This window comes from Cryptomeria japonica, chromosome 1 (assembly GCF_030272615.1).
Source record: "Cryptomeria japonica chromosome 1, Sugi_1.0, whole genome shotgun sequence".
Taxonomy (NCBI): Eukaryota; Viridiplantae; Streptophyta; class Pinopsida; order Cupressales; family Cupressaceae; genus Cryptomeria; species Cryptomeria japonica.
This window is the reverse complement of record NC_081405.1, coordinates 428,125,191-428,151,105: the sequence shown is the minus strand read 5'-3', so window position 1 is coordinate 428,151,105 and position 25,915 is coordinate 428,125,191. Positions and strand designations below refer to the sequence as shown.

Below are 25,915 nucleotides of genomic sequence, written 5' to 3'. Positions count from 1 at the left end.
TCTCAGTTAGTTATTGAATGAGTCTTGGTGGTTGAGAGAATCTCTCAAGTTAGTTAGGATCCTCCCACCTTTTTCTCAAGGCTCCTCTTCTATAAATACTGGAGTAGTCTATTGTAATTTTTATCTTTTGGAAAGCAAGCAAAAACTTTGTGAAATTTATAGCAAGAAGTCTTTGAGCTTATGTATGTGAATTGAAGGTTTTGAAGAATAAGAAGGAAGGATTACTCAAGTTTTGAGTCTTTGAGCTACATGTTTGAGTTTGAATCTTTTTATTTCTTCTATGCAAAGTGTTTCTAAAGGAGCTTAGTCCAATCTGATTTGAAGTCTTTGAGCTGCAAGTAGAGAAGATTAATTAAAATAGGAAAATCTCTAGAAGGAGCAGCAAGTCTTTGAGCTTGCATCTATTCTTGAGGAAAAATTACTGTTTGATAAGAAATAGCAGCAAGTCTTTGAGCTTGCATTAGTTCTTGTCTTTGTGTTAAAAGAATAGATTATTCCAGTCTTTGAGTTGTTATCTTTTATTCATTGTAAAAATTTAGTATGGCAAAGGGTAGATAGGACTTCCAATAGTCAAGTCTTTGAGCTTGATATTGCTGTCCCGTCCCGAAGGAAGTGACGGAAGTCTTTGCGCTTTCAGGAAACTTCATTTCCTTTCTCTCATTTCACTTGAAAGTAGTTACTGCTGTTCATTTTCAATTGCTATCCTTTTCTGTGAAGAGAAAAGGATATTGTCTTTCTTGAAGAAAGAAGGAAGACTGCTGTCCCATCCTGTTTTTATTTCAGTTTTAGTTAGATAGGGGGAGCCTTCCCTTAATTAGGAGAGTTTTTACTCGTGTGTTGTGGTTGAAACCACAATTTTGTATATTTCCCCCAAGTGTACAAAATTTTCAACCAACATTAATCATCTTCATCTAGGATACATGTTATCCATAACCAACAACCTAGGGTTTTGTTAATCAACAATATTGATCTTGGTTGTGAAATATGTAAATAGAAAAGGGATTGTTGACGTAGAAAAAGTGTACGCTAATCTTTTTGGTCAACACAAAATAGGATGCTAAGTATCCTATCCTCTCTTGAATAAGGAAGTCCCTAATGTTGTTCGGGCTGGTCAAAGGGGATAACCTCAAGGTTCCAATTCTCAAGTCTTGGCTGCTTAGGATAACACAGTGGTTTGATGTGTTTTGCTGGTAAACACGAGGGGACTTATGAATATAACAAGCTGGTCTGCATTTGACGATGCATTGATTCTCAAACTTGGGAAATAAAAGCAAAAGGGATAGGGTTTAGGAATCTTAAGGACAATGATAGAGACAGTTGGTGCTGCGGGTAGACAAACTTCAAATAAACTAGTTCCTACTTAGCTAGAGATATACTCACAACTCCACAAGAATAGTGCAAGCTCCGAGGAAATAAAAGTTTTTCAGACTATGGATGTTCATTCAGGCACCCAATTCTGGCGCAGCCTGAGACAAACACCTACAATTGAACTAAGAATAGTATTGGGTTCAAACTAACCATACACGGAGAACTATAATCAACAAGCCTCCAGTGGTATGAACCTGAAATCAAATTATATACTCTCACACCACCTTTAAGATCACTGAACTCTAATTAAACAGATGAAGAGAAACTATGCAAACAAATTAGGACACATGACAAAACACCATGCTTCAATGTTTCATTCATTTGTTCTAATTGCCATTAGAACAATTTCTATCTAGCAATTCCATTCTACCTACAGTTACTTCTAATTCTAATTGCTAACTTGCTAACTCTAAAGATTCTAACTATCTAATGCTTTATAAAGATAGAGGCATTGGCCTTTTGTAGATTTTACATTTTGAATCAAAGGCCAGGATTGAAACCATCCAAAGGCTTCGATCTGTCCTCTAGAAGCCCTAACAACTTTGACCCATACCTAGTAATTCTCATAACCTCCCAACTGCCCCTTTTCAACCACTTTCAACTACCTCCACTACAGGACAAAATGACAGCTTTGGGTAGATGGAGAAATAACTAACCTTTTGGCTGTATTGTATTAGATTGAGCCAAAATTAGTTATTTTACAATATAATAATTCCCTCTTTACAATAAAGCATTTGCAGTTGTCATTTCCAGCTGTCAATCGTCTGCTTTTGGATACTTCCGTAGCATTCTGTGTGTTTTGCTTCCTTCCAAAGACTTGAAACAACATTACTTTGGCCCTCTGCAATACTTGGTGGTGGTAGGGGTCCTTACCCATCCAATTGCCTTGATTTTGTACTTGGCTCCGTTCACTGACATCTTCAGTGTACTGGTGTGGTGTTCTTCTTCTGGCTAAATCGATGCTTCGAATGGTAGCACTTAAACATCTCCACATGGCTTCCTTTGAGCTCCTCATCTTGCATGAACACATAGGTCAAAGATTAATTATCATTATGTTGTCATTCCATTATTGTCACTTAATACCAACCTTAATTGGTTTTAATATCTTCATTCGGTGCAACCAACCAGAAAACTCCATCATGATATTACATCAATTCCCTCTTTGACGTGATTTGATAGTTCGAGCCCCCTCTTAGGCGATAGGAATGCTTTTGGGAGTAACGCCTTATTCTCTTCGTGTTAGCAAATACCAAAGTTTGGAGTCTCAAGGTTTTCATGTTATTAAACTTGCCTTGAAACAAAGTTCGGTATATATTTCGGCCTTTGGACCATGAATGGAAAAAATATCACTTTGCTCCCCATTTAAAACGCCGAACTTTGTCCTTTGCTCCTAAAACATGACTTTTGAACTTGACATTTTGATGCCCAGGCTAACTTTATGTTCTAAAAAAAACACTTAAGCTTCGATTATTTTATTTTATTTTAAATTCAACCTTTTAAACTTGGTAGAACACTTTCTTCCTAAAGTTCGGTGATGGCAAATTGTTTTGGGGCTAGAACTTAAGTCCTTTACATGGCAAATGCGACTTTGGGGATTATCGTTTTAAAATGCCACTCAAAACTTGACTTCGGTATTTTAATGAGATCATCAAGGGCGGTGATAGAATGTTTTCATTCCTCATTCTTTATGCTTTTAAGAAAAAATTCGAACTTTATTCCTTTTCAATTTAGAATGTCACCAAACTACTTTGGTGTTTTTGACAGCTTGGACAAGACGATGATATCATAAAAAAAAGTCTGCACTTTTTATTTGTGTTTTAACCTTATGTGTCTAACTTTTGATATTTTTACAGAAAAAACAAAGGAGATTGAGGGATATGACTTTGCCTCCCTTCAAACTAAAATGCTTGAACTCACTCTCTGTTCTTACCTTAAGCGATTGACTTTTGGCATTTGCATCAGAGAAAACAATGAAAATGATAAAAAAATAGCTTTGTTCTTGCTCTTTGCGATTTTGAGTAGATGTCGGGGTTTTCTTCGGGTTTATTTTGGCTTTGGACACAACTTCGAACTCTATTCTGTGCCCTAGATGTATCGATTTTCACCTGCTTTCCTTGAGATGCAACTCAGTATTATTCTGGGCAAAAACACCAACGACCCTCCACTTCGCTTTTTCGGTTTTGCCTTTTCCTTGTCAATAGTGGTCTCATTGAAGAGATTTTATTTTTAGAGCGATCCAAACAGTCCCGAAAGTTACTGTAACAATATGACAAACCTACAACAATATTTCTTGTAGGTTCAAAGATTCATGATGCTGATCTATCATAGTCTTTCTTCACTCATTATGACCTATCACCGTTGTTATTTTGTTCTATGTATTGGCTTTGTAATAATTTTCCAACAAAGAAAGAGTAACAATAGTTGCAAGGACATTGAAAATTAATGACCTACGTTGGTGGGAGATGCGTCCTTGACCCCTTGGGGTGCGTACAGGATCTCCTGCCTTGGATTCGTGCAAGGAGGTGTTTCGCGTGTTAGGAGATGTCGGTGGGAGATGGGAGGACGTCTCCACATGTTTTTGACAGAAAAAGTTAAAGAAAAAAACCTAAAACATGAAACATTAAAGCCTAATAATGTGTCAACAGAGATAAAAAATGTGACGAGAGTCTATTTGCTAGGGTTTTTCATTGCGTTGAAGGGATTTCGTGGTTTTTTTTTGCCGTGTTTAAGAGATTTTGAGGTTTTTTTCCCGTTGTGATTCTGCAAGAAAATTTGTATGGGTTTGACTTTGTTTGCCACGCCATTATTAATAAGTTTTTTAAAATTATAATGCTGTTAATTTTAGACTACCTCCTTTAGTTGAAAGGCTTGCCATGGAGGCACCTATTGCTAATTTCAATAATTTTTCCTCTTTTTAGGAGACAAGCTGTCACAATGCTCAACATTTTTCAAAAATGTTTTGCATGATACAACTTTTGGCAACTTCTGGGTTAGATCATCAGATGTAATCTCCTAAACTGATTTTATGTGTATTTAAATGAGTGATTGGTGAAATGTCTATCAAACCAAGCAACAACTTTTCTAGCAATGCATGTAGATAGCAAATGTATGATAGAATATATTAAACCAAATTGCTCAAAATTTATAATGATATACAATATCTTCACATATTATTAATCTTCATAAACATACTAATTGCTGTTCTGCAACTTATTGAAATGGTAACAGTGACGTTAATTATTCACATTACAAACAAATCCTGTGCCAATCTATTAGTCTTTATTTCCATATCAAAACATACATACCATACTGGCCTGTGATATGCAACTGTAGCAAACAATGTTGGACTGAGCATCAAGGGGCCTGGAAATGTAGTAGATAATGCTTTCTTGAGCCAAAAAGACACTACTACAGATTACATGAACAAAGGAGCAGTTTATAGACTGCTGAAACCAAACATAGAGCTGTTCTAGACTCTCAAAAAAGGGACAACCAGTTGGAAAGGGTTCTGTAACCTTTTTAATATGCAGTGATTCCACCTTTTCTCCCATCATGCTCTCTTTCTCTATCCATATATCTCTGATAGGCTGGTGGTTGGGTCTGCTTTCCATAAATATTGCATTTAAACTCCCTCAACATAATCGTTTCTCTTCCATTTGGAGCTGCCAGAATCTAGGGTCTGTACAGTCCTTGTGCAAATAAAACATAATTAACTAGCGTAACTCAGCTATAATTATAAAGAAACAATATTAACTAGTCAATCAAGATAAATATGATGAAATATTCTGAATTCAAATGTTGCATCTTGCTGCCAATTTCCAAACCTAATATTTTTTTGTTTAGATTCAAAATGTCAGGTGGAGGAAAACAAGGGTTGTACCCCCTACAGATGTAGGTTGGCCGTGTTTTGGGGCCAAAAGGTTTAGGTGGAATAGGCACTATCAAATGTAAACTTTGTCCAATGGCATGGCAAGGTACCTACATGAGGGTGAAGGTTCATTTCCTTCACCACCTTGGAAAAGGTGTTGATCCTTGTCTAAATGAGTTAGAACGATAGGGTGCTATGAGGGATCATGAAAGGGTTGATGGGAAAGTTGCTGATGGAAGCTCTCATGCTTCAACGCAGGGGCAACTACTGCAACTCAATGTCATAATAGAGACTCAGAGGTGGATGTGACTTCTAGAGATGTACCAACAAAACATGCTCACAAAAGACCACACATTGGCAACTCAAAACCCATTGGAAGGTTGTTTGATGTGCAAGGTTGAGAAGCAGTTGATGCAGCAATTGCACGATTATTTTATGCAAATGGAATACCATTTGATGTTGCTCACTCACCTTTCTTTGGAGAGATGTTTTAAGTTATCAATAATGCACCAACAGGCTATAAACCGCTTGGGTATCAAAAGCTTCACACTACTCTAATTGATAAAGAAAAAACTCGATTAGAGGAACAAATTGTACCATTGAAAAGAGTGTGGGCTACAGAAGGATGTAGTATTGTGATGTATGGGTAGCAATAGATTGTTCAGGGTAAGAAAAAAATGCAGAATTTCTTCATAACCAGCTATGTGATGGCATTGAGGAGGTGGAGGCATCACATGTAGTCCAAGTTGTTGCTGATGCTGCCCCTGTTTTCAAAGCAGCAGGCATGTTGGTGCAAAAAAGGTACAAGCAAATATTTAGGACACCATGTTGTGTGCATTCGTTGAATAATGCACTCAAAGATATTGGCAAGTTCCAATGGATTTCACATCTCATAGAGAAGGTGTAATGCCCCTTCTTAGGTTATTAGTGCTTAAGAGACAATTACTCCAAATTTAAAGATTATAATATCAAATTATAGCATGAATGGTATAATCAATAATATGAATCCATTAATGTTACTTTCTTTTTCTATTATAATCAACATAAATGAATGCTAAGTGAATTATGTATTTAAACTTTCCCTTTCAGTTATATTGATAAGGGATAAAGATTGGATGACAAGATAGAGCTGTATCTGATATGCAAGATTGCTTACGGCAATATTGTTACCGTGTCAAATATGGCTGTATAACCTTGCAACAATAATCCGAGGCTGTCTGATATGTACAATCTTTCCTTGCAATAAATGGTGCTGTGTTGGTTGTAAATCTGTATGCATGCGGCCGAGGGTGCCAAAGCAATAATGCTTGAATGGGCAGATCCAAATAGGATACCGATAATAAACAAAAACAATGTTCCCTCCCCCTCTTAGAATGAGGTCGATGTCTCTTAATATGTTTTCAAGGGGATGCGAATTGAATGGTTGCAACCCGTGCTTAGGAATGGACACATCCTTTTCTTAATCGCAGCTCTTGTTAAGGATGAATCCACCCTCTAGTGGTAACACTTTTCTAACTAATGAATCCTTCTTTAGAATTTGACTTAAACTTATTATTGATTTAATCATTCAGGCCACGACATCTTTAGATTGCTGTATGAAGGGAATCACTGTCACTGTATAGTTGTCACCATAAGGAAGACGCTTGCTTGTTCTCAACAACATTATAACGGAATTCGTCGATGTTGCATATGGATTGTTTACTTCATTAACCTGTCACCTTAAAGGCAATTGTGTTTGTGATGTATGAAATCGGTGGTTTCAGATTTCAGATTTATGACTCTATTGATGCTTTTAATCTATATAACCATAAGATGATAATTTGCTGACCCACGATAGTCTCTAATATATTGGATATTTTTACCGCTAATATTGTTATATTTGATTAGTGACAGCAACTACGACCAGTGCTATAATATTATAATTTCTGATGTCAAGGGACTACGGTGCTCTTTTGGAAACTATTATGAAGGCATGAAAGTATTTTATTTTCCGATTATTGTCTCTTTGTTTACTTCCTCATCCAAATACATATATCACTTTTCGCTCTCTTACAATACTACACTCTTAATACTACGTATAACACGTCGCTGAATATATACATATATCACATCCCTTATTGTAGAAGGGTACACCCACCATATAGATGCACCCGTTGCCCAATGTTTGATGATCGACCTTCTCCAATTTGTTCAATTCTTTGTATGTGTGATACTAAGACAATTCCGATCTTCCTAGTAGTCTTCCCACACTATACCACTTCATGAATCTGACGCACCACACTCTATAAGTCTGCTGGTGGATATAAAATATCTCTTTTTATTTTCCACCCTTCTTCATTATTCCTTCACCTTGTAACTGGATGGGTAATCACCCTCCTTTTACACGACTGTCTAATGACTTTTGTAAGTGCTGCAAATGTGAATAGGTATATAAAAAATAATTCCTCCTCCAACCAGCTAGTCAATATCTCCATTGCTGACTTTAACCATAGACTCGAATGCTTTCTCGTGAGTCGGCTATAAACATATATTGTTGTCCACATTTATATGTGTCTTCATATCTATAATCTTTATTAATCATAGAGTCATTTTTAATGAGACTATCTTAATTGTTTCCTTCTTCATATGTCTTTTTAAGAGTTCACTTGTGCCTTCTATTATCTATAAAGATAATAAAAGGAGCTTTCCTTTAGTTGTTTGGTTCTAGAGTTCTAGCATCTGGATGGGGACATCACAGAAGGGCAGAAAAATACAAATGTTTATATGTAACCATCACCACACACAAGCCATTTATCGTAAATTTGTGAAGGTGGAATTTCTCAAACTTGTTGATACATGTTTTGCTTTTTACTTCATTTTTTTTTACTGCCTTTGTGAAGTCAAAGGAGCTTTGTCATTCCACGGTTGTTAGTGATGCGTGGGCAGCTTGGAGACAATTTACATCAGATATTGCAGTTGAGGTGAGAGGTATGGTCTTTGATGACCATTTTTGGGCTAATGTTAAGTTTGTTGTGGATTTTATTGTAATGTCCCCATTTTAGCAGACTTGGATTTTGTGAGATTAGCCTATTATCCTGACCCTCGTAGGCTAATGTGTTGGATAGAGGGTCTTTTGAGGATTGGTATCATCTCCAGTGTTCAGAGTGCTTCAGTTTGGTCTTCGTTTGGCATCATTCGGACATCATTTGCTCTACTTCCTATTTTTAGTAAGTCTTGGGTTGTTAGAGATGGACCCCTGCTATTTTTAGTAAAGGGGGTATGGTCATATGCAGCTTCATCATGTTAGCTCCCAGTTCAGACGACGTTCAAAAATGTTGAATATTAATGGAGATATTAATGTTTATTTAGTTTAAATAAACATTAATGTTTAGAGCTTATATTATTAAGTTATAATATAATTTTATATTATAACTTTAGTAAGGGTCCAAGTATCATTAAAGGGGACCATTTAATTAATTAATTGTGGCTCTTTTACCAAGGTGAAATATTAAATGACAAAGTGAAAATATTATATCATTAAATGTCATTTAATATCATTAATTGATTTAATGCCTTATTGGAGAAAATCAAACCTTCATGGGAAATATATATAAGGCTTTTGAAAAGAATAGAAGGGGATTGATTATGTGATTGGAGTTTTTGATTGAAGTTTCTCTGGAGCGTTGAAGTGTAGAATACCAAGGGTTTCTGCAGGATTCAAGGCTTGTCGGCATTGGAGAGCATGGCTTCTTCATTGTAACAGCATATAGAGGGTGTGCAATATCATCTGATTATGCTTGTGAGAGTTGGCTTCATTCAGAAGTCAATATTGAACTGATTGGAGGGTTTATTTCAAAGTTTGTTTGCAGATTGAAAGAGACTACAGTGCACTACAGTGCCGTGAACAGTGCACTGCAGTGCCGTGAACAGTGCGCATGAACAGTGCCATGAACAGTGCGCTACAGTAGTTTGAGTTCTATAGAAGGGGATTTAGAAAGGTTGAACAACTATATATATTTGACAAGGGATTTGCATATGAGGAGAATCAAACCAATATATCAAGGCAGCCATTGAAATTCCAGGTTTTCTATCTATGGTCATTGTATTAGAAAATCATTACTTCATTGCATCATTTTCTATTATGATTATATCATGAAATACTTGGAGGTTGCATATGTTTAATGGAGATATAATTAGTATATTCCACATTCATGGTAACATTCAGCATTGATCAGCCATTTAGCTTTCATGCCAATTGTTTGCTTAAATGCCTAATAGCTGTAGGTGTACTTTGGGATGCTGACAAGTGTTTGTCTTAATGTCTACTAGCTGTACTAGTTAATTTCAATCATTTCACGTGTGTGTAAGCTCTAAAACAGCTAGCATATCATTTCTATAACAACTTTGCATTGTTAGAAGCTTTCCATAACTTCATTTGCAGCCTACAAACCCAAAGAAGACAAATAAGAATTCACTACAGCGGCTTCAAACATTGTATGCCAAGTGTTTGACAATATTCCTTGGGGTTCAAATAAGCGAAACAGGGTCAGATTAGCCAAGGGATATTACAGTGGTATCAGAGCGGTTTCCTGCCAACCTGTTGGGTAGATTGATTCAGCTAGTTAATCATGGTTACTTCAAGTACCCAGAATCAGTTGGACCAGAATAGGAAGCAAGTGTATTCCTCATTGGAAAAGTTAAAACAAAACCAGAAGAAGCTAGATGAATTGATTTCACACCCTGCAAAACTTGATAGAATTGCTCGGTATATGACATCTATTTTTAAGGATAAAAGGGTGAAACTTGAAGAGAATGTGGTGATTATTGGCACTCAAGAAGTTGTTAACAGTCATGATAACAAGTCTGATTTTCATGACAGCAGCCTTGCACTTGAGCGTAATGATGATTTGAAAGTCATGGAAAGTTCAGAAAGTGTTGTGGGAGTGACCTTGAGTATTGGCACTCGTGATACAAGTGTCAAGAATGAGGATTGCATGGGAATTTTGGCTCATAAGAGTTCTGATCTACATGACAGCAGTGATGAAATTTTGCATCAGCATGAGAGAGCAGTGACTACACATGTGCAAGATGCTTCTATTAAGTTGCCGCATAAAGGTACGCGAGATTTGGGTACTAATGGGGTAATGTGTGATGTGGATTCATGTCATTTAGAGTCTGATTTTTCAGATCAGACCTTAGAGAACAAGTTTGAAGATTCATGCTTTGGCATAGGATCCCATAATCATGATTTGGATGGCCATGTAGTTGCATTGGAAGTGGAAGTGTGTGAAGATATTGTCATAACAACAACTTCTACCTTGCCAGTTGAGCCATCCTATGAGGTACATAGCAGCAATACCTTAGATATTGATGTGTGCACAATTGATTGCACGCATGATGTTGTTGATCACGAGGTGAGTGATGTTGATTCAATTTCATACCATAGTGCAGATTTGGGTGGAAAGAATGAGTCACAGGGGTATCATCATCTAGCTGGGCAGTTGAAGGTTAATGATGATATGATTGCTACAGCTTTGGAGCATTTTGATGTCGCTCGACAAATGTTGGCGACCTTTGGTTGGAGTACTCCTGAGACATATGAGCACGGTGATAGTAGCCTTTCCCAAGCAGAGTTCCATGCACTCCGAGCAGCTATTGGGATAATGAAACAAAATTACTTGCAGTTACTTTCTGATAGGGATTATCTTCTCGAGTGGGATTGCACTTGCTACGATGCACTGAAGGGAAAGGAGGAGGAGGTTGATGAGCTCACCCATGAGCTTGTGGTGACTATGGACTCGTTGGAGAGCACTCAATCAGCCCTTCGTGAGTCACAGTCACAGGTTGAGGAACTTACCGTGGTGTTGAGTTTAGCACAATCTTCACCATCTGTGGATACACTTGAGTTTCCTATAGCATCACTTGGTGATGAGTTTACACCCACGGGTTGTAGTGATGGGTATGTTGAGGATGTGGTTACATCTGTCACTAATGCAGGTACAGGTGACTTAGTTGGGATGAGTATTTGTGTTGAGAGTAGCAGAGAACCACTTGTTGCATCAGGTTCTCCCAAGGTTAGTGCTATGACAAATGATACAGGTCAGATTGTTGATAGCTCTTGTGTGGCAATGGTGGACTCTCCAGAGAGTTGTGTGTTAGTTCGCGACGTTACTCCATCCACTTCACATGGAACTCGCATAGTGTCATCTGGTTGGGAGTATGGCTCTCATGTAGATTTGTTTCCCTCTCCTGGAAGCAAATCTGTAACTTCATCCCATGCAGCTGATTTTGGACGCCAGCTTGTTGTTTCTTAGAGTCAGAGTGATCAGCTGCAGGTCTTAGAGGATAAGGTTGACTCAGCCTTATATTGTTTTTACTGCACAGATTCATTTATTCAGTACCTTCTTGAGAGTCCTGAGTTTCGAGAGGGTCCATTTGGAGCCACCAAGGATACTCTCATCCGAGGTTCTCTCGCCATCAGGCGTGGTGTGGGAGTAATTATTGATACTCTGACTACAATGCTTCCTAATAGAGATTTTGTGATTGGGTTTGCAGAGAGGGTTACCAGAGTCCCTACCCAATCAACTGTTCGGGGTCAGAGATTGGAGCCATCTCATGATTCCAGTATTGTTAGGGATGAGCCCTTGACCGAGGTTGGAGCGTTTTATCGCAACTACACAGTGAGGAGTGCTCATCACTTTTCTTTTGATCCACACGTGGAGGACTTGATGATGCATCGATGTGGATTGTCTTCAGGATTATACCATCCATTGTGGGATGGAGAGTTACCATTTTCAGTAAATGGAACTAGCAGTTGCAAGTACCCGACTCAGTTGATTGTTGGTGGCTACTTGCTCGAGCAGTGTTCAGTTTCCCATCATGTTGATGTGTATCCGGTGGAGATTGTTACTCCTATGACACAGAGGCTATCTTTGGATACATGGCTTCAGAGAGACTATGGTGACAATGGGCATGATGGTTTGGTTGGATATCACATCCATGAGGGTTTAGCAGAGGTTGTGGAGAGATGTTACATAGCAAATGTTTCCAGGTACTCCTATCTTCACAGTACAGATGGATGTGTGTATAGATTGCATTGGGATCCAGGTGATGATAGAGTTAGTGTTGCAGTTTGGATAGGTCTCATGGGTTGGCTTCACCACATCCCGCATGGTGAAGTGGCGATCAGTGTTGAGCAGCGAAAGTCTGAGGGAGGTTTACATGGCAGATTTCTACCCTGGATTTGGAATCCAGGTATACTATGTGGGACACTAGCGAGTATTTGGAGGGATCCTTTGTGTGCATCTGCATTCCGGTTAATGTTCCCTAGTAGGTTTCATTGCATGTACATGGTGTGCATCGTTGGTAGTCTCATTTCAGGTTCTCATTTACATGATTTGTCTCAGATGCATAGTTCAGTTGCACATGTGTTAGATGATATGTTTGGCAACTTATCTTGCGCAGTTTTGGGAAGCAAACATTGTCAGTTTTCAGAGTTGCTTCCACTTGATGTTCATGTTCTTGTGACACCTGCTGTTGAGGTTGATTTAGTTTGGCAGGTCTTGTTAGTTGTGCCTTTGGTGTGGGCATTACAGGAGTTGCTTGGTAATACCAGGGACATTACACAGGTCTTCATTTGGGATCTAGGTGGAGGAGTTTCTTTGCAGTCGATATTGCTTGGGGACAAGCAATTTCAGGAGGGGCGGACTGTAATGTCCCCATTTTAGCAGACTTGGATTTTGTGAGATTAGCCTATTATCCTGACCCTCGTAGGCTAATGTGTTGGATAGAGGGTCTTTTGAGGATTGGTATCATCTCCAGTGTTCAGAGTGCTTCAATTTGGTCTTCGTTTGGCATCATTCGGACATCATTTGCTCTACTTCCTATTTTTAGTAAGTCTTGGGTTGTTAGAGATGGACCCCTGCTATTTTTAGTAAAGGGGGTATGGTCATATGCAGCTTCATCATGTCAGCTCCCAGTTCAGACAGTGTTCAAAAATGTTGAATATTAATGGAGATATTAATGTTTATTTAGTTTAAATAAACATTAATGTTTAGAGCTTATATTATTAAGTTATAATATAATTTTATATTATAACTTTAGTAAGGGTCCAAGTATCATTAAAGGGGACCATTTAATTAATTAATTGTGGCTCTTTTACCAAGGTGAAATATTAAATGACAAAGTGAAAATATTATATCATTAAATGTCATTTAATATCATTAATTGATTTAATGCCTTATTGGAGAAAATCAAACCTTCATGGGAAATATATATAAGGCTTTTGAAAAGAATAGAAGGGGATTGATTATGTGATTGGAGTTTTTGATTGAAGTTTCTCTGGAGCGTTGAAGTGTAGAATACCAAGGGTTTCTGCAGGATTCAAGGCTTGTCGGCATTGGAGAGCGTGGCTTCTTCATTGTAACAGCATATAGAGGGTGTGCAATATCATCTGATTATGCTTGTGAGAGTTGGCTTCATTCAGAAGTCAATATTGAGCTGATTGGAGGGTTTATTTCAGAGTTTGTTTGCAGATTGAAAGAGACTACAGTGCGCTACAGTGCCGTGAACAGTGCGCTACAGTGCCATGAACAGTGTGCATGAACAGTGCCGTGAACAGTGCGCTACAGTAGTTTGAGTTCTATAGAAGGGGATTTAGAAAGGTTGAACAGCTATATATATTTGACAAGGGATTTGCATATGAGGAGAATCAAACCAATATATCAAGGCAGCCATTGAAATTCCAGGTTTTCTATCTATGGTCATTGTATTAGAAAATCATTACTTCATTGCATCATTTTCTATTATGATTATATCATGAAATACTTGGAGGTTGCATATGTTTAATGGAGATATAATTTGTATATTCCACATTCATGGTAACATTCAGCATTGATCAGCCATTTAGCTTTCATGCCAATTGTTTGCTTAAATGCCTAATAGCTGTAGGTGTACTTTGGGATGCATGACAAGTGTTTGTCTTAATGTCTACTAGCTGTACTAGTTAATTTCAATCATTTCACGTGTGTGTAAGCTCTAAAACAGCTAGCATATCATTTCTATAACAACTTTGCATTGTTAGAAGCTTTCCATAACTTCATTTGCAGCCTACAAACCCAAAGAAGACAAATAAGAATTCACTACAGCGGCTTCAAACATTGTATGCCAAGTGTTTGACAATATTCCTTGGGGTTCAAATAAGCGAAACAGGGTCAGATTAGCCAAGGGATATTACATTTATTAAGCCCATATGTGAGGTGATCAGATTTGCAGATTTAGACAAGGCATGTTTGGGAGAGGTTTATGAAGCAATAGATTCCATGTATGAAAGATTCAAGAAGATAACAGATGCAAAAGATATTTCTCTATATCCTTTGATATATGAAAAATTACATGGAAGATGAAACAAACTTAACACAACTCTTTATTGTGCTGCCTATGCCCTTAATCCTAAATGGTATGATATAGAAGTGACCAATAAGAGGGCTCCACATTAGGATAGATAGGCAATGAAGGGATTTTGGGTGTGCAATTAGAAAGATCTATGGCCGAGGTGAGGATGATTCAATTTTGAGGAGTCAATGGAATAAGTTTTCATGTGGGCTAGGTGATTTTGCTTCCGTGGAAGCTTTATATAATATGAAAGTAAAGAAAGACCCTATAGAGTGGTGGTGGAACCATGGAGGTGAAACCCCTGAATTGCAATCATTTGCAATAAGATTTCTCTCACAAGTATCTATCTCTTCGTCTTGTGAGAGAAATTGGAGTACTTATGGTTTCATTCATTCACTAAAGAGGAAGAAATTAGGATCAAAGAAAGTAGAGAACTTGGTTTACATTCATAGCTCACTTCATGTTCTCTCTTGTGTAGATCTTGGATACAATGAGGGTCCTTCAGCAAAATGGTATCAAATTTCACCCAATGGAGAAGTTGCAGCCATTGTGGACGAAGTGGTTGAACCAAATGGCCTTATTGATTTACACCCTGTTATGACTATTTGGAGAGCATCATAGTTGAGGACCTTGATATGGATGATCATGACATAGAAGAGTAGATGATAGATCATCTAATATTTCTATATATTTTTTTTTTTGTTTGCATATCAGCTTGCTGCTTATCAACACAAGCTAATTTCAATATGTAATCAGTCTGAAACTTCGACACAATGATTGTGTGACATTTATTTACTTAAATTTCAAAGTTAATGCTTAATGGTATTGTTTTGAAAGTTCAATGTCATTTTGCTTTAAAAAAAAAGTTGGTGTCTCCAAGTACCCCCTATCTCCTATTTTTGAAAAATAACTGTACCAGTACTGGTGGTGGTACCAGTCTCCAGAGTCTCCAAGTACCCCCGTCTTGGTACAACCTTGTTATTAACAGTCCACATTTCAGCAGTGTGATTTATCTTGCATATTTATATTGTCAAACCATATTGCCAAAAGAAAAAAACTGGGGGTAGTTGTTACACCTTGGCATGGTTGAGCAATAGAACATACTTCTCCATGACATGGATCCTCCTAACAAGGTGTTTTGGGGACACATCTCAAAAACCATAAGGATAGTGGAGGCTACACACTTGGCTGTTGCCATGTTTTGCTGTCTCCAAAAAGGATGGGAATGGGCAGTTTAAACTTTAGGGGCACTCATGTAACCCTGATTTTCTAAAGTATTTGTAAGCTAGCAAATTTACCACTGACACAAAATCTCACCTTACTCTTCATCTTGAAAATAAGTTTCTCCTTTTTGGATTTTTTGACGTTGATGTTGATTTAGTAATTTTAGTTGGAAGAGTTTTAGGAAATGGTATGTAGGGGGTTGCTGGCTTTTAAAAGTATAATGATTTGAAATTTGTATATCTTGTTTAGTGCTTTGGAGAGGTCTAGGAAAATACCTGATGCTGATTATGGAACGAGTCAATGTTCATTATTACTTTGTTTTACCATTTTTGAGGGGAGTAAAGACATGCTTCTTTTTGGGAACTTTGAAAGACACTTTTATGTAGTAGTACAGTGGGGAGTAGCAACTTTAGTATGTTTTGGGAGGAGTGTTTAAGCTAGTTATATTAAACCAGTGCAATTTTGTTGATATTAACCAAATAACTGTGCTTGGTAGGCATCACCTAAGACATTGAGAGTTATATATTTGAAGTTGAGAAAAGGTCATTTTCTGTGGATTAGCTGAGTGAGTTTAAATGCTAGCATTATCTCTTATATATACATAAGGTTCATGCTTAGACCTTAATGTTCTGAGTAGTATAGTAGGGAGGAACAATGTTAGTTTTTATGCAGTAGTGCAGTAGGGAGTAACAACTTTATCATGTTTTGGAAGGAGGGTGTAAGCTAGATATATTAATCCAGTGCAATTGTGTTGACCTTAACCAAATAACTGTGGCTGCCAGGCATGCTCCTAAGTCGAGGAGAGTTATACATTTAAATAACTTGGGGAAAAGCCATTCTTTGCCAACTGAGCCTAAACTCTAGCATTATCTGTAATAGATATAAGATTCATGGTAAGACCTTAATGTTGTGAGTACGTTCTTTGATGTGCAAGGTGCATGTTAAACACTCAACCGTATCTTAGGGACTTATCAAATAATTGTTTTCTTTCTCTTATTCACAGAACCGTATCTTAGGGACTTATCAAATAATGTTTTCTTTCTCTAATTCATAGCCAGTTTTTAAATGGAATATATAATTGCTGTTTTGAGGACTATGGTCCTCGTATATTTGATATTTTTTATTTCTTATAATAAGAGTTTTAATAAGGACCTATGGCTATTTTAAGCCTATTGGTCAAAGACATGTGGTTGTTCTATGTAAATGCATTCATTTCAGTTCAGCTTCGCATCTGTGTTGATTGTCTGCAATGTTTCAAATCTGCAGATTGTTGGGATGCACCACTGGAAGCATGGCAGAAAAGGGGCAGGTATTTTTTGGTTGCAGCAAGCTCGGGATGAAAATCGGCTTAATGCGATTGCTGAGCATCTCTTAGGATTTGTTGGAAAATCTGTTTCAGATGATGCATTTCAGGTATCAAATGTCGTTATAATTTATGAAATTCTGGATCAATCTGTTTTGTATACTCTATATCATCTGCGGATAAAAACATGTAAAGTACCATTATGCATGTTACCTTTTAATGTGGACATTATAATGCGGGCCGCCTAGATGAGGCTGTTTGGAAATGCTATCTAAATTTTGATTGAATATGTACTCTTCAGACATGGCTTTTCAGTCAAACAATATAAATTTCATCATAGATTCCCTAATGCAATAAATAGGACACCTTATTCGAGTGTGCATCAATCCATGGACCAAAGATATTACCCTTGGCTCTAAAACAATATATTGCTTGCATCTTGTAATCACGGGTGTGCATGGTTATTGGACTCTTGATAATACTAACCAGATGTGGAGTAAGAAAAGTCTTGCAAAATATTTGGTGTAAGAAAAGAATATATCTTTTTTGAAAATTTACAAAAAATACAAGGAATTCTCATACCAAAGAAAGTTTTCATTCCAAAGAGGGTGCTGGTGAGGGCAAAAGAATTTCCCCAGAAATGACTTGAATACACACACACACACACACACACACACACACACACACACACACACATATACATACATATATATACCCATAATTTGCAAAAAATGTACAAAAATAAAATTTAGACAGCTAGTAGTTGATAATTTGATGAATGGTCAAATCATAAATGCTTTTTTTTGGATTGGTAAATATGATATTTAATTATAGAAAATAGTAAAGAGTTCCTACAAAGTTCAGTAATAATGTGGCTTCATCCACTTATAAAACTATAACCTAGTCAATAGATCAAAATCCTAACAGACCGCCCATTAGAGAACTATTCACCACCCTATCAAGCCATTTACTACATTTGATTGTTAATTGCTTGGCATGGCAGAGAAAAACCAAGCCAATTACACCTACAAACAGACCTTCCAAGCAAGCAAAACATAATTACACTTTAGATGGACTTGATTTAACCAAAAAAGTCTAGACAAAAACTAACTATTACCAATCTGTTTCAATTTTTCTTCTCTTCCTCCTGCAGCTTGCTAACCTAATAGTCCTCGTTGAATTTCAATCTCTAACTTTAATTATTTACAGCCCCAGGGCCCACTGTCTGCACCTCCCGCTCACGGTCCTGGAGATATTCTTTGATGAAATCCCAGTCCACTTGGGCTTTCGCTCACTGCTCCTCCCTATTACCAGATGCAGTCCACAAGAGAAAGGGTCTTAGAGGCCAAGAAAATTCTGCAACATGCATCCACTCACTGTTCAACGCCACAAACCCTTCACTGGGCCTCAGCATTGCTATGAATGCACCCATCCTGTTAGTCCACTCATCTCTCACACATTCCCTCATTTACCTAGTGGACATCTTGCTTGTTTCCAAGATTCAGACACCAGGCCAAAAAGAGAGATGCAATATCGACATTAGTTTGATATTTATATTCCGACTTCATGTATTCTTCACCCAGCAAAACATCCACCATCTGCAAGAACATTGGGTTTTCAATTTTGAAGACATTTCTCTGTTTCCGTTCGGAAATTTTCCCCAAGAAAGTAAGCTGTTGCTTTCTGGTAATTAGAGTAAAGTTCGCCTCCATTGCAGTCTGCAACCCTTGACAATCTCACCATTCCTTACAACAGTCAAGGCCAAATGCAGATGAGCTTTGATAAGACACAACCAGCAAATATGAAGGGCTTCACACGTATACCATCATGCAAGAGGTAGACATTATGCTTCATTAATACTTCCTTCTTTGGCTGCATATGGAAATGTCCAGTCATCAACTTGCAAATCTCTTAAATCTTGCCAAATCTCATCAATTTGGGCATCATTAATTGCCACCGCTCAGTTTGATAGGGTGTCAGCTAAAACATTCTCTTCCCGCCTCGTATGAGTTAATTTAAACTCATCAAACTTTGACAGCTCACTTTAAATGATTTTTATAAGTTTATTTAATCCAAGCTAAAGCTTCACCCTTCGAAATTGCATTAGTAATTATTAAGGAATCACCTTCTAAATGTAGTTTCGGGATTGACAACTTGCTCGCCATTTTTATTGCCGAGATGGCAGCTTGAGCCTTGGCTTTATTATTCATACCATGCATCAACTTTTTGGCTCCAAAGGCAACATCTATTACCATTGCTGTCCTGAGAAACAAACCCAGCCCCAAATGGACCTGAATCACCTTTTGACACCCTGTTGAACTTGATCTTGATCCAACCATCTTCCAGTTTGAGTCAAGTTACCTTCTTTTGATTCGGATTGACTGGATCAGCCCAGGAAGGAAATCATAAATGTTAAAGATAAATCAAAATGGTTTATATCATAGCTCAAAAAATTAGACAGCTAAAATACAACATCTTAAAGGTTTGACTTGAATTTGGATGGGTGAAGAAATTGTCAAATAAAATAAATTATATAAATGCACAAAATAAATTGAGTAACACATGATAGGCATAAAGAATGAATTTGGAGAATACATAAGTCTATTTTGATCATAGTAGCATTACTTGGAACTGGAATTGACTTGGCAAACTAGAGTATAAATGGATTTCAGTTCTTTGGGATTCAACTGGGAAACTTAAAAACTGCTGAAAAAATCATGAAAATATGGAAAAGGTTGTTTTTGTTATTACAAGCCATACAAAATGGAAAAGAACTCTACATTTCCATGCCAGACAGCTTTAAGAATTTTATTTTTTTGGTTTTCAAAACCAAAGTGGTTTTGGAGGCAACATGCTAATTTTATAATTTCATTGCTTTATACCAACCATTAAAAATTCTTTTAATCACTCAACAATAAATTCACATTGTAGAGACAAAAATGACAAATTTGATAAAAATAAGGGTCTTGTGTAGTGGCTGAATTCTCTTGTTAGAATCACTAAGTGAGTCTTATCAGAGACTCACTGAGTAACTTGCAAGTTTCTACAGCAAGTACATGCCATGATTCATATGTGAGTTATTTTTTTCTTGCAGGAATTTACAAATTTTTGCTGGGTTTTTGAACTACTCTCTTTTTTAGTGCAACTGCACATGGAATTTACAAATTCTTGCTGGGTTTTTGAACTATGCTTTTTTATTAATGCGACTGCACATGGAAGTCATTACAAATAAAAATCATCTTTTTATCTTCATCAAGAGCATCAATTTTGTCTATTAATTTGTTAGACCACAAACAATGGTGAGTTACATTTCTCGTTTCATGATAGCTCGTAAGGAAGAACATTGGGTTGCAACGAAGTGAGTATCGAGATACGTGAAAAGGACATCTGACTTTGTCATTCTGTTGTGATGTCCCCATCCTTGACATATCTAGCATCAATAACATGTGTGATCAAGGTGTGGCAAACTTTGGACACTTCCAAGTATCTAGCAAATAAAAGTAAGAGTGTACATAGCAAATGAGTAGTTGAAATAGTTAGATTAGGAGAAAGCTCCTTGTATTATCTTTATAAGTGATTTGGAAGTTGTCATTGATGTCAAAGCCATTGTGGAAGCAATTTGTTGTTTAAGTTTGATGTTAAAGGTATATAAACCATTGGGTTTGTTCTTGTCAGTAATGTCAAATAAACATGGACAAGATTGTTCTAAGTATTAGAATATTTAATTATATTTTAGTCACCTATTTTTAGTTCCTTGTTTAATGGTCATTTAGCTTTTTAGTTAATTAGCTTTTAAGCTTTATTTAGTATTTAGCTTTTTCTTTTTAATTAATTAGCTTTTAAGCTTAATTTAGCTTTTAGCTCGTTAATCTTTTACTTTAACGTTATGTTCTAATTATAGAACATTGTCTTGTAACCTCTATATATACATGTGTATATCGTTCAATGTAATCATCCGATTATTGAATCATTCATTCAATTTATCTTTCATGGTATCACAGCGGGTCGATGGGATTCTTTAAAGTTTGGCGAATTTTTTAATAAAAATTCATGGCCTTCTTTCTGGAATATTTTCCAGATTTTTTTTTATTGTTTTTTTATAAAAAATTGGTTTTGCTTTTTTGAAGGCTTTTTGAAGGTTTAGAAGGTTTCTGGTTCGTGGGAGAATTTTTTTGTGTTGGGCAGCAGTTCATGTTTTTTTTAGCGTTCTGGGGATTTTCGGGTCTGCAACCTGGAGTTTTTTTTGTAGATTGAAAATTTTCTTAGGATTTCTGCAATTTTCGACTAGGGTTTTGACCCTTCAGTTCAAGTCAAAATTTTATTTTGCTTGTAGATTCTTGGTGGGTTTTTCGAGACCTCAATTGGGTCGTTGTCGGATTTTTCTGGGTGCATCGTTTTCCATGCCTCGATCTTTGAGCCGTTGGATTTGTATTTTGTTTTTAGATTCTTGGTGGGTTTTTCGAGAGCTTTTTTGGGTTGGTCTCAAATTTTTCTGGGTGCCTCGTTTTTCGTGCCTCGAATTTTGTGCCAGCAAATTTGCCTTGGAATTTAAAAACGGTTCACAATTTCTGCTATTTCTGTGGACGTTGGGATTTTTGCTGTTTTTTGGGCACCATTTATGTTGTTTTAAATGTGCAGAAAATTTTAATTTCTGGGTTTCTTCCAAACCTTGAAATTTGCACCTTGGAATTTGTGCCAGAATTCTCCTCCAGGGTTTCAGATTTTTTGTGCAGCTGCTTCTATTCTGATTTTTGAATCAGATTCTTCTATCTCATGCTTTCACTAGGTTGACCTCGTTCAACCTCCATTTTTGTGATGGCATCTTTGACTAACATCATGTTGGAACACAGACAGAAGTTCAACAACTGTCACAACACCTGGAAACAATGCATGTTCACACAATATTTGAATATCGTTGTTTTGATCAGATTGATTTAGGCCAGACCTTGTCTTATAAGTTCCAAGGTTTTCACGATTTTTTCCTGAAAAATTGTTTGTCAGTTTTTTGATTTTTTCCACAAAAAATCATGGGAGGGTTTTCACGATTTTTTCCTCAAAAATTGTTCACAGGGTTTATAATTTTCCCTTAAAAATTATCTCATCTGTAATCCGTGATATTTGTGTAAGATTTTAGTTATCTGGGTTTTATCGTTTTTTTCCACAAAAACGATGATTTGTAACCTCAGATTTCTTGGTTTTTTGATTTTCTCCTCAAAATCGTAAATTCTCTTTTTGAGGGTTCCTATTTCAGGGTTTGATGGTTTTTTCTTCAAAATCGTGCTTTGTTGCAGTTAGTTTGGGTCGCACCTGCCAGGGCGAACATCTGCAACTGTGGTATCTTGCAGTCAGTTTTGGAGTTGGTACTCTTCTGCAAAAGGGTTTGCTGATTTTTTCCTCAAAATCATTGTTTCAGGCTTAAGTAATTCGCGTGTGCCAGATCTCTAATTCGCGTGTGAAGGCTACATTAGCTTGGATGGCTTTTGGTATTCTTGGTCATTAACACTTTTCAGATCCAGGGAGGGTCTAACCACAACAAAGTGTTCTTTTCATTTGTCATCAAAAGACCTGCAGTGTCTTCTGTAGGGTAGTTAGTAGATAGATCGACCATTAAGGGAGGGTATTAGAATATTTAATTATATTTTAGTCACCTATATTTAGTTCCTTGTTTAATGGTCATTTAGCTTTTTAGTTAATTAGCTTTTAAGCTTTATTTAGCATTTAGCTTTTTCTTTTTAATTAATTAGCTTTTAAGCTTAATTTGGCTTTTAGCTCTTTAATCTTTTACTTTAACGTTATGTTCTAATTATAGAACATTGTCTTGTAACCTCTATATATACGTGTGTATATCGTTCAATGTAATCATCCGATTATTGAATCATTCATTCAATTTATTTTTCACTAAGTATCATCAATGTCAAAGTAAAAGTGATGTATATCTTGTTAAGGCCAAAGGCCCCTAAATTATGGAACAAGTCACAAAGACAAGAAATCGATCAAGAGGTCCCATTTGAAGTCAATGGAGCAGCAATATATTATGAACAACAAGGGTGGCTGATTAAGAATAAAGTCGACTTCATTAATATGTGAAAAACGATTTTATTAAAGAAGATTTTGATGATATGTCTTGGCCGACTAAACTAGAAGCAACTTCATTATCAAATCGTGGCATGGTTGACTTCATAGACAATAATTAATGAACAAGTTGAACTCTCTAAGATGATGAAGAGCAACATTGGTATACAAAAAGCAACAATTAAGTATAAGCAATATGCAAAGAGAAAGTGGCTAAAATAAAGAAGTCCCGGCAGTTTAAAAGGAAGTCAGAAAGAGACAGCGATAGAAGAAAGTAAGCAAACTGTCTAGACAACAAGATATGTGGATAATAATAAGGGTGGCTCGTAAAAAGGAACAGTTCATATATTCCATAAAAGACAGTGATTTACTATAAAATAGCGACAAAGAATGGTCAGTGAGTACGATGATTAATAATGCAGCAATTAATCGAAAAGACAAGTGCGATTTACATTGTCAAGGTGTGATGGTAAATAATGATTAAAATACCAGAAATGTCATTGATTATACAAAGCAATCCATGTATTTGTATGCAGTGATCTGCTTTTAAAAGCTATGGTGGTTATTCAAAATAGAAATTAATATGAACTCAGCGATTTCACCAGTGAAGGATATGCTTAATATACAAAGGCAATATTTATATGATCAGCGATTAACAAATATAAGAAACAAAGGCAGCAAAAAGTACAACTAAGTCAGGTTCATACAAAGACAATTCAGCAGAGACAAAGTCACCACGTAACTAATCAAAGACCAAAGATGTGATTAAAATTGAAATGGTGCGATTTAGAATGGTAGTGAGAATGTTCTCTTCCAAAAAGTATGATTAAGGAAGGATTATATTCAACAACTGTATTAATGATTTCTTTATAATAAGAAGACATTGATCCATATTATTAAGTATAAAGGAAATGATGATATATTAATAAGTAGTGATTATCATTCAAGGTGGAAGTTATTAACAATGACAGCAACTAATATTAAATTAAAGATCAGCAACTAGTTTGCAAAAGGTGCGATAATTTTTGGGATGTTTTCCTAGTAAAGAGTGATGTCTTTCTCTTCAAGAAAGAATAAAGGTATAAAGAGGATTATAATTGGTGTAAAATGATATGGAGAGGGAGGTGTGTGTGTAAAAATTAAAAAGACCAAAAAGCATATGTACCAAGGAAATTGATGTGAAGGAAGATTGAAGATTAAATAAAAGAGAGGATACAAAAGATTATGGCAGATTGGTGAAGATTCATATAGGCAGATTATGAAGGGTTTTTGAGCAACCTATGAAGCATATTGGAGAAATATTTTGAGGGATTTATGAGCAGATTCAAAAGAGTCTGAGAAGATAAATGGCAGATTTTGATGAGAAGGATATAAGGAGTGATATAGCAGATTTATGTGAAGTGTTGGTGATCACTTTGTGTGACATATTTATGACCAGGTTATAGCTGGTCTGAGAAGGAGATTATGACAGTCTGAAGAAGTGAGCTATAGCGAACTTGTGAAGAATAGGATCATCCATCATCCTTTAAAAGGAGGGGTTGGTGCCTCTTGTGGGTTGATACCTACGAATTTGTAAAAGAAGATTTCTATTTAGAAGGAAGCTATCAAGATAAGTTCCATCTTCCGAACTAGTCTTGGAATTTTAGGTTAAATATTGTAATAAATATCTTCTTTTGATTAAATTATACTTAATAATAGATTACAATTCTTACTTTAAGTTGGAATTGTTGCCTCGGGACAAATTTAGGTAAATTCCCAAAGGGGGACATTACATCTATATAGGAGAAGCAAAGATCCTTGGATGATTGGTTTCACAGATTCGGATTGGGTAGGTTTTGTTGATGACAAGAAGTCTACTTTTGAAAATGTTTTTAGTCTTGGTACAGGTGTAGTCACATGGACTAGTAAGAAACAACATGCAGTAGCTCTTTCTTGGACAAAAGCAGAGTATTGGGGAATTGTCAAAGTAGCATGAGAGGCAGTATGGCTTCGACAAATGCTTTTTGACATGCAAATGTCTCAACCAAGGCCTTTGCTCTTGTTTTGTGACAACCAAGGGATGTGTTGTGCCTTGCACACACTCCCCGTCATCGGCAGGGACCCCCTTTCTTCGTTTTATCTCGTCGAGGCTTCAAATAGGAGTTTGTTAGGTTGGCAAAGTAGGAAGCTGAAATATAGAGAATAGGATCCAAAGGAGCTATGAGGCTCAAGAAGCAAGGTTCAGGTTATGAGTTCAAACTTTACAAAGTCCAAGGTAGAACGAAGATATCTAGTGCTTATAGAGAGCAAAAAGGGTTATTGAAGCGTGTTCAGATCAAGGCATCAAAACTCTAAGCGTTCTGAGGGTCAAGTTCAAGTAGAATGTACCAGGAGTAATATGTTGCACTTCAAAATTGAAATATTTTGCCTCAGAAAAATGTCTGAAAAGGTCCCTCCTATGGCAATATGTAAAATAGACTTAGGCATGAAGTGAAGCAATTTTTATATCACTCTTGACTATGTCGAAAAAGGCATTGAATGTTCAACAACAAAGGGAAGATGGGCCAATTTAAGCTAAGTCCTTATGTTAAAAAATTGACATGCCTTTGATGCAGAGGCACGAGGAAGGTCCAAACCACTTATCACAACTCTAAGAGTTCAGTGGGATCTTCTAGTCTTCAACCCCTTCAACCCTTGTTACACCCGGGTGTTGGTTTTAAAATGGGCTT

General features: G+C 36.7%; 1 protein-coding gene across 3 annotated transcripts in view; it reads left to right on the top strand.

Moving 5' to 3' along the window:
- LOC131065063 (nuclear pore complex protein NUP85) overlaps window positions 1-25,915 on the top strand; it is a 169,476-nt gene that overhangs the window by 106,174 nt on the left and 37,387 nt on the right. For all 3 annotated transcript variants that reach the window (XM_057999480.2, XM_057999472.2, XM_057999467.2), the window contains one exon: window positions 17,099-17,245. In XM_057999480.2, the coding sequence (XP_057855463.2) occupies window positions 17,099-17,245 (147 nt within the window). The remainder of the gene's footprint in view (window positions 1-17,098; window positions 17,246-25,915) is intronic.